Source organism: Euleptes europaea, chromosome 5, assembly GCF_029931775.1.
Source record: "Euleptes europaea isolate rEulEur1 chromosome 5, rEulEur1.hap1, whole genome shotgun sequence".
NCBI lineage: Eukaryota > Metazoa > Chordata > Lepidosauria > Squamata > Sphaerodactylidae > Euleptes > Euleptes europaea.
This window is the reverse complement of record NC_079316.1, coordinates 8,091,847-8,108,936: the sequence shown is the minus strand read 5'-3', so window position 1 is coordinate 8,108,936 and position 17,090 is coordinate 8,091,847. Positions and strand designations below refer to the sequence as shown.

Here is a 17,090-nt window from a genome sequence, read left to right as displayed (position 1 = left end):
CCCCCTCTGGCATGCATGCCATAGGTTCGCCACCACTGGGATAGATGGACTCACATTCTAGCTGTATCTGAAGAAGTGAGCTGTGGCTCACGGAAGCTCATACCCTGACAGAAATTTTGTTAGTCTTTAAGGTGCTACTGGACTCTTGCTCTTTTCCACTGCTACAGTCAGACTAACACAGCTACCCATCGTGATCTATGACAGGTATGGCTGCTAACTCTGCTTTGGGAAATTCTTGGAGATATGGGGGGTAGATACTAGGGAGGACAGGGTTTGGGGAGGGGAGGGATCTCAGTGGAGTATAATGTCATACAGTCCACCCTCCAAGGTAGCCATTTTCTCCAGGGCAACTGATCTCTATAGTCTGTACTCATGAACACATGAAGCTGCCTTATACTGAATCAGACCCTCGGTCCATCGAAGTCAGAATTGTCTACTCAGATCAGCAGCGGATCTCCAGGGTCTCAGGCCGAGGTCTTTCACATCACCTATTTGCCTAGTCCCTTTAACTAGAGATGCTGGGGACTGAACTTGGAAAGCAGTCATAATTCTGGAAGCTCTCCAGGTTCCACCTGGAGGTTGGCAACCCTGCCCCATACACACTTCTGTTCTTGCCACGCAACAGGAGACTAACTTGCTTCTCAAACTGCATAGCTAACTCAATTTCAGCGCTTCAAATTATCGCACGGATGAGGAGGGGAGATTGCTTAGAAAGGAATCTCGCTCAGCTTCCTCATTTAATTAAATCGACCGAGCGACTCCATTCCCGCTTCCGCTTGCCTACCGGGGCCCATTTGGAAATGGTTTGCTGCCCTTCTGTGCCAGAAAAATGCTACAGGCCTTCAGAGGATGGAGAATTCAGCTGCTATGTTTTGTTTTTAAAAGTAGCCATCGTTTCAGACGGAGAGGAAAAGCGGGAACCTAGAAAAGTGGGAACCTAGAAGGCGGTTAAGGGGAGACATGCTAGAGGTCTATAAAATTATGTATGATATGGAGAGAATGGACTGGAAGAAACTTTTCTCCCTCTCTCGTAATACCAGAACGCGGGGTCATCTGCTGAAGCTGGAGGGTGAGAGATTCAAAACAGACAAAAGGAAGTATTTTTTCACACAATGCAGAGTTAAATGGTGGAACTCCCTGCCCCAGGATGTGGTGATGGCTGCCAACTTGGAAGGCTTTAAGAGGGGAGTGGACATGTTCATGGAGGAGAGGGCTATCCATGGCTACAAGGTAAAATGGATGCTGGTCATGATGCATACGTATTCTCCCTAGTATCAGAGGAGAATGCCTTTTATATTAGGTGCTGTGGAACATAGGCAGGATAATGCTGCTGCAGTCGTCTTGCTTGTGGGCTTCCTGGAGGCACCTGGTTGGCCACTGTGTGAACAGACTGATGGACTTGATGGGCCTGGTCTGATCCAGCAGGGGCTTTTCTTTTGTGTTTATGTTTTTATGTCCTTAACATTCCCAGTGCCGAAAATCTGCCCATCCGAATCCCTGGGCCATCCACAAACCTTTGCTGGAAGGGGAGACCCTCCCTCCCTCATCTCCAAGGGGAAAGCGCCGGCTCGGAAAACTCCCAGGCGTGCTTCTGTGGCCGCCCCTCTTTCTCCCCTCCGTATGTGCCCTTTGTCTGCTTTATAGCTTTCCAGCGAGGGACCCTGATGGGCTCCCAGCCCCGAAGAAAGGGCTCCTCATGAAATCAATCTCGTGCGGACAGGTTGGCAAGCAAGTGCTTTTCAGGCGGTTCAGTGCCATAACTGAAGGAAGACAACGAGTGAGGCCCAGGGGCTCCGCCGCAGTGGGGACAAGAGCATTGGGTAGCACTGGGGGTGGGGTGGGGAGAGAAGAACACCCTCTGCCTGGGAAAAGCACCAGGGCCGGAGCAGACATCTCTAGACCACCGCCCCTCTCTCGCACATGTCTTTATCTCCTCAGCTGTTTGGGGGCAAGTCAGCTCCTCAACCCACAGGAAAGGAACATGCGTGAGTGTGTTATGCACCCAACAACACTGTTACATAAGAACATAAAAAAAGCCCTGCTGGATCAGACCCGGGCCCATCAAGTCCAGCAGTCAGGCTTTAAGAGGGGAGTGGGTATGTTCATGGAGGAGAGGGCTATCCATGGCTACTAGTCCAAATGGATACTAGTCATGATGCATACCTATTCTCTCCAGGATCAGAGGAGCAGGCCTATTATCTTGGGTGCTGTGGAACACAGGCATGACAATGCTGCTGCAGTCGTCTTGTTTGTGGGCCTCCTAGAGGCACCTGGTTGGCCACTGTGTGAACAGACTGCAGGACTTGGTGGGCCCTGTTCTGACCCAGAAGGGCCTTTCTTATGTTCTTATGTTATGTTCTTATCTCTGTTTGTCACCGCAAACCCTGGGAGAAAGAGCAAGCGGCAAAAGCAATAGTCTCTCTTCCCCGCAGCACTCGCTAGGAATTCGGCACAGCCCCTTCTGTATAACCGAGGAAACGGGAGGGAGGAACGACGGAGCCCCCGAGCGTGCCCAGACAGAGAAGTGGGTCACGAAGCCGCAAGGAAGGGGAGGAGAGATGGCCGGCCCTGATAAGATTCTTCTCCACCCCACCACGACAGAAAAAGTTCCTGGAGATTGATGATGGCACTTGGCTCTGCCAATCTGACAAACGGCCTCTTTGCGAGAGAGCGATCACTCTGGCCAGCTGCTTTCACAGGGCCGGTTGGTTGCTCAGGGGGAACTTGAGCTGTCCGATCAGCGCCATTGCACTGACATAGTGTGCGTTCCCCCCCACCCCCATCCAAAGGCCCGGTTGTAAAAGGCTTGGAACGGAGGGGGAACAAAGTAGAACTACACTGTGCTAGGGTGGAAGGACTGGCTCTGTTTAACAGAACACCTTCCATGGAGCCTGAACTCAAATGGCAGCCCTACTACAACCCCCCACCTCCCATTCAAGACCTGTCTTCTTTTATGAAGGCAAAACCCACCGCAATAACTGGCACAAGGGAACTGTATTTTAATAAATTCTGTAACCCCCTACGCATTTCGCACGAGTATCTTCAGGGGAAACTTTCTCCACTTCTCTGTCCCATGCAAGCAATGAAGCCATTTATTAAAATACACTCCCCTTGTACCAATTATTGTGATGTTTGGGGTTTTTTGCCCTCATTTTGTTTTGGTGTGGCCCCCTTTTTTTCTTGCCATCTCCTTTTATACCTCAAGCAGCACCTTATTTGACTAATTTCTTCGTGGATATCTTTGAGCAGCAGTCTCAATGCCCTTCGTGGCTTTCTCCCTGCCCCCAGCAGTCTGCCTATGGCTCCTTCTCCTCTCCGGTTCCTTGCCAGCAATCCAATTCTGCCCTCCAATTCTGAAACAGAGGCCTCTCATAAGAACATAAGAAAGGCCCTGCTGGATCAGACCAAGGTCCATCAAGTGCAGCAGTTTGCTCACACGGTGGCCAACCAGGTGCCTCTAGGAAGCCCCCAAACAAGACAACTGCAGCAGCACCATCCTGCCTGTGTTTCACAGCACCTAATAGAGTAGGCATGCTCCTCTGATCCTGGAGAGAATAGGCATGAACATAAGAAAAGCCCTGCTGGGTCAGATCAGGGCCCATCTAGTCCAGCAGTCTGTTCCCACAGTGGCCAACCAGGTGCCTCTAGGAAGCCCACAAACAAGACGACTGCAGCAGCATTGTCCTGCCTGTGTTCCACAGCACCTAATATAATAGGCATGCTCATAAGAACATAAGAAAGGCCATGCTGGATCAGACCAAAGTCCGTCAAGTCCAGCAGTCTGTTCCCACAGTGGTCAACCAGGTGCCTCTAGGAAGCCCACAAACAAGACAACTGCAGCAGCATTCTCCTTCCTGTGTTCCACAGCACCTAATATAATAGGCATGCTCTTCTGATCCTGGAGAGAATTGGTATGCATCATGACTAGCATCCATTTGGACTAGTAGCCATGAATAGCCCTCTCCTCCATGAACATGTCCACGCCCCTCTTAAAGCCATCCAAGTTGGCAGCCATCACCACATCATGGGGCGAGAGCTGCTTGCTGCCCCCCTAAAAACAAGTCATCCCCTCTGTCCTGAGGAGCGAGCGCCCCATGGATACTCAAGAATTCTGGTTGCCAACAGCTGCACAGTACTCAAAACTCCAAGGACCCCTACAAGAAAAGAGGGGAAGACGGAGTCCTCAGATGAGCTACCTTCTCTCAGCCTCAGCCCCCCCCCCCCATCTGCAACGTGGGCTAACAGTGCTGATGCACCTTGCCAGATGATGTAAAGATTATAGCCAGTGGATGGTTTGAAAGGAGCTAAATAAATATCGAGACTGGGAAGGGCAGCCATGAAGGAGCTAGAAAAGATTCTGAAGTGTAAGGATGTGTCACTGGCAACCAAGATCAAGTTAATTCCTGCCATCGTATTCCTTATTATTACGTAGGGGTGTGAAAGCTGGACAATGAAGAAAGCTGATAGGAAGAAAGTAGATTCCTTGGAAATGTGGTGTTGGAGGAGAGTGTTACGGATACCATGGACCGCCAAAAAAACAAATCAGTGGGTTATAGATCAAATCAAGCCTGAACTGACCCTAGAAGCTAAAATGACTCAATTGAGGCTGTCCTGCTTTGGTCACATTATGAGAAGACAAGAGTCACTGGAAAAGACAATCCTGCTAGGAAAAGTTGAAGGCAGCAGGAAAAGAGGAAGACCCAGCAAGAGATGGATTGACTCAATGAAGGGAGCCACAGCCCTCCGTTTGCAAGACCTGAGAAAGGCTGTTAAAGATAAGGATAATTTGGAGATCACTGATTCATAGAGTCACCACAAGTCGGAAGCAAAGATGGTCAAGGTGGGTAGCTTAAGAAATTCCACCACAGAAGCATTTGAGGGGAATATGCTTTTATGGATAAGCACCTAGTAAAATGCAGGAAAAGAGGAAGACCCAATGAGAGATGGATTGACTCTACAAAGGAAGCCACGGCCCTCAATTTGCAAGACCTGAGCAAGGCTGTTAAGGATAGGACATTTTAGAGGACGTTGATTCATAGGGTCGCCATGAGTCAGAAGTGACTTGACAGCACTTAACACACACACAAATATATTATCATTATGGAGGCCCCCGCAGGGGCCGGATATCCCCGGCCAAAGAGATCACTGACCTGGTCCAAGCGGAGAGCGCCGTCGACGAAGCGCTGCTTGCGCAACTGCTTGGCGATCAGGTGGAGGCTCAGGACGGCCTGGCGGACTTCGTTGATTGAGTGCCGGGGAGACACAGGTGGGAGCTCCTCTGCCGTCAACTCCTTTTCCGGGTTCTCGATCATGCTCTGGGCGTGGTCGTAGCTGAGCTTGGCACAGGAACAGATCGTCGTCCGCCCAAACCATTCGTCAAGGATCTGCAAAGTCAAGGGCAAGTTAAGAGACGGCTCTTAAGAAGCAGGAGAATCACATAATCATAGAGTTGGAAGGGGCCATAGAGGCCAACTAGTCCAACCCTCTCCTCAACGCAGGATCAGTCAAGAGCATCCCTGACAAGAGCTTGTCCAGCCGCTGCTTAAAGACTGCCAGTGAGGGGGAGCTCACCACCTCCCTAGGGAGCTGATTCCACTGTTGAACAACTCGTACTGTAAAAATGTTTTTCCTAATATCCAGCCAGTACCTCTCCGCCTGCAATTTGACCCCATTATTGCGAATCCTATCCTCTGCTGCCAACAGGAACAGCTCCTTGCCCTCCTCTAAGAGACAGCCCTTCAAATACTTCAAGAGAGCAACCACAGAATCATAGAGTTGGAAGGGGCCAAACTAGCCATCTAGTCCAACCCCCTGTTCAATGCAGGATCAGCCTAGAGCATCCCTGACAAGTGCTTGTCCAGCCTCTGCTTAAAGGCTGCCTGTCAGGGGGAGCTCACCACCTCCCTAGGTAGCTGATTCCACCATTGAACAATTCTTACTGTAAAAAACCTTTTCCTAATATCCAGCCGGTACCTTTGTGCCCGTAATTTAAACCTATTAATGCAACTCCTATCTTCTGCTGCTAAGGGAAAGGATTATGAGGATATTATGCTTAGAGTCTCCCATAAAACACCCCTATCCTTTTAGTAGGTTAAGCTGAGAGACAACATGGAAACCATGGCCACCTGCTGAGCTTCACAGCCCAGGTCTCACATAGTAGGAGGAGGAGGAGAAGGAGAAGGAGGAGGAGAAGAGTTGGTTTTTATATGCTGACTTTCTATAGCTTTTAAGGGGAATCAAACCGGCTTACAATCTCCTTCCCTTCCCCTCCCCACAACAGACACCCTGTGAGGTAGGTGAGGCTGAGAGAGTTTGGAGAGAACTGTGAGTGGTCGAAGGTCACCCAGTTGGCTCCATGTGGAGGAGTGGGGAATCAAACCCAGTTCTCCAGATCAGAGTCCTCTGCTCTTAACCACTACACCACGCTGGCTCTGACACTGGCGCTGGTTAGAGCAGGGGTCCCCGTCCTTTCTGAGCCTGTGGGCACCTTTGGAATTTTGAGAGAGGGTGGTGGGCGCCACCCCAAAATGGCCACCAAAGCCAAACCCAAAATCTCTGCCTCAGGAGGACGGAGCCAAATGGAATGCCTCCCTCCTCACACCTCCTGGGAAGAAAGGAAGCCTGACAGGGGAATGGAACCGCAGCACAGCATAGGTGCTTATCAGAACTCCTGATCCTGTAATGGAAAACGTCTTGATTTTAATGAAAGCAGGTAATAACAAGCCCTGGCCATTGGCCCCACCCTCTTTCAGCTCCGGGTTCAAATCCCCATACAGCTACGAAGCTGGGTTTGGAGCGGTGGAGTCTAATCTGGAGAACCGGGTTTGATTCCCCACTCCTCCACATGAGCGGCGGAGGCTAATCTGGTGAACTGGATTTGTTTCTCCACTCCTCCACATGAAGCCAGCTGGGTGAGCTTGGGCTAGTCACAGCTCTCTTAGGGCTCTCTCAGCCCCACCAACCTCACAGGGTGTCTGTTGTGGGGAGGGGAAGGGAAGGTGATTGTAAGCCAGTTTGAGTCTCCCTTAAGTGGTAGAGAAAGTCGGCATATAAAAACCAACTCTTCTCCTTCTCACTAGGTAGGGTTGCCAACCTCCAGGTACTAACTGGAAATCTGTTATTACAACTGATCTCCAGCCGACAGAGGTCAGTTCCCCTGGAGAAAACGGCCGCTTTGGCCATTGGACTCTATGGCATGGAAGTCCCTCCCCTTCCCAAACTTCGCCCTCCTCAGGCTCCGCCCCAGGAACCTCCCACCGATGCCAAAGAGGGACCTGGCAACCCTGTCCCTGGGTGACTTTGGGCTGGTTGTTTTTCCTCAGCTTTGCTTACCTTCCAGGGTTGTCGTAAAGACAAAAAGGGGAAGGAATACCCACGTTCACTGTCCTGAGCACCCTAGAGGAAGGAGCATGCCTATTATATTAGGAGCTGTGGAGCACAGGCAGGATGCAGTCGTCTTGTTTGTGGGCTTCCTAGAGGCACCTGGTTGGCCACTGTGGGAACAGGCTACTGGACTTGATGGACCTTGGTCTGACCCAGCATGGCCTTTCTTATATTCTTAATATAGTAGGAAAAAACAGATGTTATGAAAGAAGAGAAGCAATGGAAGATGACCAAATTTGAGGGAGAGAACATAAGAACATAAGTACAGCCCTGCTGGATCAGACTAAGGTCCATCAACTCTAGCAGTCTGTTCCCAAAGGGTCCAACCAGGTGCCTCTAGGAAGCCCACAAACAAGACAAACGACTGCAGCAACACCATCCTGCCTGTGTTCCACAGCACCTAATAATAGAATAGGCATGCTCCTCAGATCCTGGAAAGAATAGGTATACATCATGACCAGTATCCATTTGGACTAGTAGCCATGGATACCCTTCTCCTCCATGAACATGTCCACTCCCCTCTTAAAGCCTTCCAAGTTGGTAGCCATCTCCAGATCCTGAGGCAGGGAGTTCCGCAATTTAACTATGCGTTGTGTGAAGAAATACTTCATTTTATCTGTTTGGAATCTCTCTCCCTCCAGCTTCAGCAGTTCTAGTATTATGAGAGAGGGAGAAAAGCTTCTCCCTGTCCACTCCCTCCACACCATGCATGATTTTACAGACCTCTACCATGTCTCCCCTTAACCGCCTTCTTTCCAAGCTAAACAGCTTGGAAAGAGAGGCAGAATGTTTCTCCCTTACCAAGGGACATTTCACTTCTCTCTCTCTAAAAGCTGAGTCATCAGCCCCTGAGCTCCAAACGGGAGACAAATAATTAACCAGCTAATGAGGAATAAACAGTTCATATATTTTACTGTGCAAAGCAAAGCGGTTTCTCAGCTTCCCCTCCGGCAAACCCGCTTGGAGTTGAAACCAAGCGCCGCGCTGATGAAGACAATCACGTGCCGCACAAACCCTCCGTGAAAAGTGACGAGCCCTCTTAGCGTGAACCACCAAATGGCTCTTAAGCCAGGCCTTCCATCTTCTCCCCTATCTCCAAATCCCGGCCTGTCGGTAACAACCACCGCAAGCCAAGGGCCTCATTTATCTTGCCTCGCACCATTAGAATTCAACCCGCGACAGCTCAGAGCTATTAGCGGCCTTGACCCACTGCTGATCCTGAGGTGAATTAATTCCAGAAACCCACGCAAATCTCAGCTAACGGTCTTGTGGCCTAGGCCCATTTCCCGTTAAAAGCCATCTTCCAGCATCGGGGGCAGCCCGAGCACAGCCCCTGGCCATGAATCAAAGAGGGAATCATTTCAAAAGAACTGGCAGGGGCTTCTGCCCCAAGAGAGAAGCTACTGAGAAATCAAGATTTGGATCAGGTCCAAATGGAGCTATGGTCACGATATGGAGACCAACAGAGCTATGGAACGGTTATGTACAGAGCCCCATCAATTTGGGACTCACAAAATTCTTCACATGACGCATAGTTAAATTGTGGAACTCCCTGCCTCAGGATGTGGGGATGGCTGCCAACTTGGAAGGCTTTAAGAGGGGAATGGACATGTTCATGGAGGAGAGGGCTATCCATGGCTACTAGTCAAAATGGATGCTAGTCACGATGCATGCCTATTCTCTCCAGGATCAGAGGAGCATACCTATTATATTAGGTGTTATGGAGCACAGGCAGGATAATGCTGCTGCAGGCGCCTTGTTTGTGGGCTTCCTAGAGGCACCTGGTTGGCCCCTGTGGGAACAGACTATTGGACTTGATGGACCTTGGTCTGATCCAGCATGGCCTCTCTTATGTTCTTATATATTATGTTCACTATGTTATCTTCAAAGGAGTTTTTTTGGCATTAGTCCTTCTATTTAATCTGTAGTAATCTAAGTCGTGTTTATCTTTTATGTTCTGTTCTTATCAATATCATATAATAAAAATATATATTAAAAAACTCCCCTCTGAAATCATGGAGGCACACACTTGGGGGATCCCAGGAATCCAACCAACCAACAGATCAGCCCCAGGGAGAAATGCAGCCTGAAAGCACCGGCAGCCTTACCTTGCCTTCAGGAGTCAGCTTCCAGATGACGGAGAAAGTGAGCCTGTCGGCCATGGGATTGAGGCTGCAGAGCTCTTCACAAAGCAATCTCGGCAGCATGGGGATGACCTAGGAGGAGAAAAAGGACCGCGGGTAAGAAGACGTCTGCTCTCCCCGGGAAAAGCTCCTCACAAAGTACTGGGAACTGCTTCCCTTTCCCACAAACTGTGGGAGGCTGTGGGATTGGCCAGGACGAGCCAGGAGAAAGATGCCTCACGCACAACGCTCAACTCAGGGACCCCCTTTCCAGAGGGAGTTTGGGTGGTCTGTAGCATATACCCCACCCCGCCAGGTTGAAAGAAGAAATCTGCCAACGATTGCGAAACCACAATTCACAAGAACATCAGAAGAGCCGTACTGGATCAGACCAGTGGTTCATCTAATCCAGCGTCCTGTCTCACACTGTGGTTATTCATGGAGACAGACCGTGATGGGTGGCAGCGTTAGTCTGTCTGCAGCGGTAGAAAAGAGGAAGAGTCCAGTAGGACCTTAAAGACTCACAAGATTTCTGGCCGGGTATGAGCTTCCATGAGTATCTAAAGAAGTGAGCTGTGGCACACGAAAGCTCATACCCTGCCAGAAATTGTGTTAGCCTTTAAGGTGCTACTGGACGCTTGCTCTTTTCTACTGTGGTTATCCGATTCCTCTAGAGGTCCAACAACATGGCATAGAGGCCAAGGCTGAAGTTTCCTCCTGCAGCTGGTATTCAGAGGTTTCCTGCCTTTGAGTGTGGACATTTCGTTTAGGCACCATGGCTAGTAGTAGCAGACAGTCCTCTCCTCCATGAATCTGTCCAAACCTCTTTCAAAGCTATCTATGCCATCATTACGTCCTCCAGCAGCAAATTCCCACTTGAGGCATTCAGCACCAGTACGCCTCTGCGTACCAAACACTAGGATGGTCAAGATCTGGGCACGTCCAGTGGTCTCTTGCTGGCCACCGCTGGAGGAAACCGGTATGTGCTGGAGCAGGTCTCATCACAGAAAGTTAAAAAAATATCTTGAGTGACACAGAATTTTCAGACCCCCCCCCACTCCACCTGCAAAACCAGACACCTCAACCAGTGGTGGTCACTTGCTCAACAACGGCCAGAGGAGCCTTGAACGACGTTCTTTTGGGCTCGGCAAAGCAACATAATATGTTAGAACAGGATTACTCCCTTCCTCCAGTGTGGCATAGTGGTTAAGAGCGGCAGACTCTAAACTGGAGAACTGGGTTCGATTCCCTGCTCCTCCACCCAAGCAGCGGACTCTAATCTGGTGAACCGGGTTTGATTCCCTGCTCCTCCACACGAGCAGCGGACTCTAATCTGAAGAATCAAGTTTGTTTCCCCACTCCTCCACATGAGCGGTGGACGCTAATCTGGAGAGCCCTGTTCCATTTCAGCCCTGTGGGGCAGACAGGGCCGATCGACCCGCCCAAGGCCACCACCGAGGTCGAGTGGGGATTCAAACCCATCACGGAGTTGGAAGGGACCACCAGGGTCATCTAGTCCAACCTCTGGCGCAATGCAGGAAATTCACAACTACCTCCCCTCCCCCACGCCCCCAGTGACCCCCTACTCCATGCCCATGGCTTGGTTGACAATGTATAAGCAACACCAGGTGAGTAAATGAACATCTGTGACCCCCTTTATGCTGTTTCCCAAATTGACTCGACCTTTTCCGAGGCAATAAACGCACCGCAAGGCGGAACACGACAGCTGTCACCTCCAAGCAAAGAGTGCAGGGAGTGGAAAAGGTAGGCGGTGAGCAAACAGAAGCAGGCTGCTGCGGGGCTGCCGTTCAGTTAAGCGAGGGTGCAAAAGGCTGGCATTATTCTCATCAGTGCTTCTTCTAGTCACCTGTGGGCTATGTTGGTCCTCCCCCCCTGAGGAACTTAGATCACGTTATAACTCTCCCCTTTTAACATATAAATCTAATGCCTCTGTGTCCAATTATAATGCCTTTTTTATTAAGTGACAGGGATCCCAAGGCTATGTTGTCAGTGGCAAGATTTATTTCAGTCCTTATATCCCTCAAACATTAGATTTAAAATTACGCTGCTCAAGATCAATGGATCATAGAATCATAGAGTTGGAAGGGACCGCCAGGGTCATCTATGCATGGTTTGGAGAGAGTGGACAGGGAGAAGTTTTTCTCCGTCTCCCATAATACTAGAATGCGGGGTCATCTGCTGAAACTGGAGGGGGAGAGATTCAAAACAGATAAAAGGAAGTATTTCTTCACACAGCGCATAGTTAAATTGTGGATCTCCCTGCCCCAAAATGTGGTGATGGCTGCCAACTTGGAAGGCTTTAAGAGGGGAGTGGACATGTTCATGGAGGAAAGGGGTATTCATGGCTATTAGTTAAAATGGATACTAGTCATGATGCATACCTATTCTCTCCAGGATCAGAGGAGCAGGCCTGTTATATTAGGTGCTGTGGAACACAGGCAGAACAATGCTGCTGAAGTCGTCTTGTTTGTAGGTTTCCTAGAGGCACCTGGTTGGCCACTGTGTGAACAGACTGCAGGACTTGATGGGCCTTGGTCTGATCCAGCATGGCCTTTCTTATGTTCTTATCTAGTCCAACCCCCTGCACAATGCAGGAAATTCACAACTACCTCCCCCCCACCAAACTTCCCCAGTGACCCTTACTCCATGCCCAGAAGATGGCCAAGATGTCTTCAAGGAGCGTTGGATAAAGGATAAAGATACTCTGCCCTCCCTCAGTAGTGCTCAGAGTGACATCTTAACCTTGCAAAAATCCCAGGAGAGAGTAACTAGCCCAAGGCCATCCTGCAAACCCTGTGGGCCAGGAGGGTTTGAACCCAGGTCTTTCTTGGTCCAAGCGTAACGACAGCCACTAGGACCCAGGTCCCCATCACGAGGCCCGTGGGTACCATGGCACTCGCAACCCCTTTTCATGGTGCCCGCCAAGTGTTTTTAGAAAGTGGGCAGGGCCAGGTGGGGCTTTTGCCCAGTGAGGCTTATGCTAGGCCACTGGAGATCTGATTGGCTGTGAGGATTGTTCAAAGCGTTGCTTTGGCGGCAGCTGCCTCCACAGCTCAAGAATCTTCACTGCGCGGCAGAAGGTAAGCCGCGGCAGCCATTTTGTGGCTGGCTCCGCCTTCTGCAGCAGCCATTTTCTGTTTACGGCCACCCTGCTGGGTCAGAATTCCAAAGGTGCCTGCAGGCTCAAAAAGGTTGGAGACCCCTGAATCAGAAGAAGAGTTGGTTATTCTATGCTGACTTTCTCTACCACTTAAGGGAGAATCAAACCGGCTTACAATCACCTTCCCTTCCCCTCCCCACAACAGAAAGGTGAGGTACGCATGAAAAGGGGGTTACACATGAATCAGACCCTTGGTCTGAATCAGACCCTTGGTCCATCAAAGTCAGTATTGTCCACTCAGACTGGCAGCGGCTCTCCAGGGTCTCAGGCAGAGGTCTTTCACATCACCTACTCGCCTAGTCCCTTTAATTGGAGATGCCGGGGATTGAACCTGGGACCTTCTGCATGCCAAGCAGATGTTCTACCACTGAGCCACGGCCCCTCCCCTAGGTAGGTGGGGCTGAGAGAGCTCTAAGAGAACTGTGACAAGCCCAAGGTCACCCTGCTGGCTTCACGTGTAGGAGTGGGGAAACAAATCCAGTTCACCAGATTAGCCTTTGCCGAAAAAGTGGAGGAGTGGGAAATCAAACCTGGTTCTTCAGATCAGAGTCCACAGCTCCAAACCACCGCTCTTAACCACTACACCACGCTGGCTCTCATATTAGGTCATATTAGTCAGACGGCATTTCCTTTGCAAGTCGTTCTAGTAGGCAGGAGCGGTGTACGCACACAGCTATTACGCTGAGAAATTCTGGAAATTACTGGTGGGCCTTTGCTACAGCCAAGCATCATCCCTAATTCCCCTTTTCAGACATCGCTGCAAACTTTATGGCAGACGATCGTGTCCTTGATAGAGGAAAGCCCCTTTCCCAAGAGCCAAGCTTCTGTACAGTTCATTACCTGGCTCAGGCTTCACACAGCCAGCGAGGGTTTACGCAGTCAAAATGTTAACTTTTCAACAGCTTTCTCTTCTAGTTTCCCTGAGATCAAGGGGGAGCTCACCAAGCCCCTTGGAAGGCAGCAGGAGAAGAAAGAAGCAGCGTGAAAAAGACAAATCGTATTCCTGGGATATTGCATTTTAGTGTTTTATACATCTACAACTTAGAAACGGGTTCCATAGAGTTCTCTCTGGTTATGCAATTTACAGGCAAATATGCATACTTGTGCAAAAAGCAATCCAAACTTGGCAACCAAAATGAGTAAAAGGGACAGCAGTTAAGAGCGGCGGACTCTAATCTGGGGGACCAGGTTTGATTCCCCACTCCTCCACTTGAGCGGCGGACTCTAATCTGGAGAACCGGGTTGGTCTCTCCACTCCTTCACATGAAGTCAGATGGGTGATGTTTGGGCCAGTCACAATTCTCTCCGAACTCACTCAGCCCCACCTACCTCACAAGGTGCCTGTTGTGGGGGGGGGGAGAGGGGGAAGGTTATTGTATAGCCACTTTGAGACTCCTTAAAGGTAGAGAAAAACAGGGTATAAAAAACAACTCTTCTTCTTCTTTCCTCATCGCTGTTGCAACAACTGAGATGGCACAGTGCCAAAGGGGCGTCCCCATGACAGGTTTCCCCACATTTCCCCTGCACCATTCCCCCAGCAGCAGCCCCACATCCAGTGGGTCTTTTCCAGTTGTGCATTTAAAAAAATTGAACTGGCAATTGAGTACTGTTATAACACTATAACAGCCATCAGATTGGCTGAAATCCAGGCTTAAAAGATGAGAGTTCATTGCAGAGAGATGCCTTTCCCCTTATACCTCCGCAATGAAACATGTGTTAACCGGATTAAACAAACATCCATCCCCTGTTGATTTCAGCCTCCAACTCCCTCCCTCCACTTATGGCAAATTTTAGATTGCAAATGTCTCGGAGAAGGGACCCATCCCACACATTTAAAGCTCCATGTCAACGCACGACTACATAATCATCATGCTGACAAGATCAGTGGTGCAGTCAAATTACAAGGTGGATCCAGCCAACTTCTTGCACACACACACACACACACACACACACGAGTTTACCATGTGTACCTGCTGTACTCACAACCATTTTTTCTCACAACATCATGCCTGCTTTGATGCCTAGTGTGTGTCACTGTGTTGGCAGAGTCATCTTGTTAACGCTTGCCTCGACTATTTGCTGCTTTGTTTGTCATTCACACTGCCTAATTATTATTCTTCTCTAGTTAATGGAACATTAAAAAATAAAGCAATGCTGCTTTCATTTAGGCTTTGGATCTGTGGAAGTCGCAGTTATAGGAGAAGAATGAGATTCAGTAGCACCTTTAAGAGCAACGAGATTGTCAGGGAATAAGATTTCAAGAGTCACTGCTCCCTTCGTCAGATAGCCATCGTATCTTTGACTCTTAAAAACTCATAACCTGGAGATCGTGTTGGTCTCTCTCTCTCTCTCTCTCCCTTTAAGAGAGCTGTGACTCGCCCAAGGTCACCCAGCTGGCTTCATGTGGAGGAGCGAAGAATCAAACCTGGTTCTCCAGATCAGAGTCCGCTGCTCCAAACCACCGCTTTTAACCACAACACTGCACTGGCTTTCTTCTCGACTGTAAAATGTGGCTCTATGGGAATTGTTGACCTCTCAGGAAGAGATCTTTTTCCTCAATAGATACAATAGCATCAGGATCCTCTCCAATATCTATAGTGCTGGCTCGAGAGAAAATGTAAGGAACAGATGAGTTCTTAGATGTTGGCACTGTTGTGATTTGATATCTATTCTTGCTGCAGTGAGAGACTTCAAATTAGAATAAAGTGCTTCAAACCTGTTTAACATCTTTAACTGATCAGGGGGTGGTAATTTATTGAAGGAACAGAGTAGACTGGAATCTACTGAATCATAATAAGAATTCAATCCATTCAACTCATTTTTACACACTGTTGCGGGGGAGTTCTGATGCTTCTTGTGAGGAGAGGGAGGCAGGCAACGGCACACCACATCTGAACATCTTCTGACTTGAAAACCCTATGGGGTCACCATAAGTCAGTAATGACTTGACGACAAAAAAAAAAAGTCTGAGAAATTTTCAGCCCTAGGAAGAATTCTATTTAAAACACTTATTTTTCCAGTGTTTTTATGTAGGGTTTTGTCCTTTCCTGCTCCGATCCTGGCTGAATATAATTCTTCTACCGTTGATTATTACTTCTATTCTATGGTTCCCAACTTCAAGGCTTTAAAAGAACCATTGGTTTTACTGGTAGTTTTAATGCTGTTGATGCAGCTGGTAGATGTTACCTTTTGGAGATGGAGTGGTGGAGTCTGATCTGGAGATCGGTGTTCGATTCTCCACTCCACATGAACAGCGGAGGCTAATCTGATTAACTGGATTTGTTTCCCCCCCTCCTACACACGAAGCCAGCTGGGTAACCTTGGGCGAGTCACAGCTCTCTCAGCCCCACCTACCTCGCAGGGTGTCTGTAGTGGGGAAGAGAAGGTGATTGTAAGACGGTTTGAGTCTCCCTTAAGTGGTAGAGAAAGTCAGCATATAAAAACCAACTACTACTCCTCTTCTTCTTTTTCTGGCTGTCAAGTCACCATTGACTTATGGCGACCCCGTAAGGTTTTCAAGGTAAGAGACCTTCAGAGGTGGTTTGCCATTGCCTGCCTCTGCGTCATGCACCTGGTATTCCTTGGAGGTCTCCCATCCAAATACTTGCCAGGGTTGGGGCTGGGAGTGTGTGACTGGCCCATGGTCACCCAGCAATCTTCCGTGGCACGAGTGGGGATTTGAACCTGGGTTCCAGTCCGACACCTTAACCACTATACCACACTAGCTCTCAGATGTTCCTTACTGTACTATTAATTTATTCTGTAACCTTGGGAACAATTCTTCTGTTCGAGCAAAGGAGACCATTTCAATTGAGAATCAGCCAGTCTCCTATACCATTCTGGGCAGTGATCATTGCATTTATACCGTATCTCTCTCAGATCTTGGTCACGTGGATAATGCTGCTCGTATCTCTAATTTGCAATGAGCAAACTGGTCCTAGAATCAGAAGACGGATGGAAAGGAAGGAAGGAAGGAAGGAAGGAAGGAAGGAAGGAAGGAAGGAAGGAAGGAAGGAAGGAAGGAAGGAAGGAAGGAAGGAAGGAAGGAAGGAAGGAAGGAAGGAAGGAAGGAAGGAAGGAAGGAAGGAAGGAAGGAAGGAAGGAAGGAAGGAAGGAAGGAAGGAAGAAAGAAAGAAAGAAAGAAAGAAAGAAAGAAAGAAAGAAAGAAAGAAAGAAAGAAAGAAAGAAAGAAAGAAAAAGAAAAGAAAACTCCTGGAGTCCCTGTACCGTTCAGAGGGTTTTCTGTCTTCACACCAAGCCTTCACGGGTGAGCTCTTAAAACGTTTAATCACGTTTGTGGCTTGGCACCAGATCCCTGCTTGTAAATCCACTCTAATTGCCTGGCAACGCTAAGGACACAGGGACCGGCTGCAGAGAGCCTCCCAGTGTGGAAGAAATCACTT

The 17,090-nt window shown here is 49.1% G+C and overlaps 1 protein-coding gene across 1 annotated transcript in view; it reads right to left on the bottom strand.

The window, feature by feature from the left end:
- Positions 1 to 17,090, bottom strand: part of DIS3L2 (DIS3 like 3'-5' exoribonuclease 2) — a 246,597-nt gene that overhangs the window by 70,106 nt on the left and 159,401 nt on the right. The window contains exons 13-14 of the mRNA XM_056850570.1: positions 9,492 to 9,599; positions 5,151 to 5,384 (exon numbers count right to left, since the gene is read on the bottom strand). Coding sequence (XP_056706548.1) covers positions 5,151 to 5,384; positions 9,492 to 9,599 — 342 coding nt within the window. The remainder of the gene's footprint in view (positions 1 to 5,150; positions 5,385 to 9,491; positions 9,600 to 17,090) is intronic.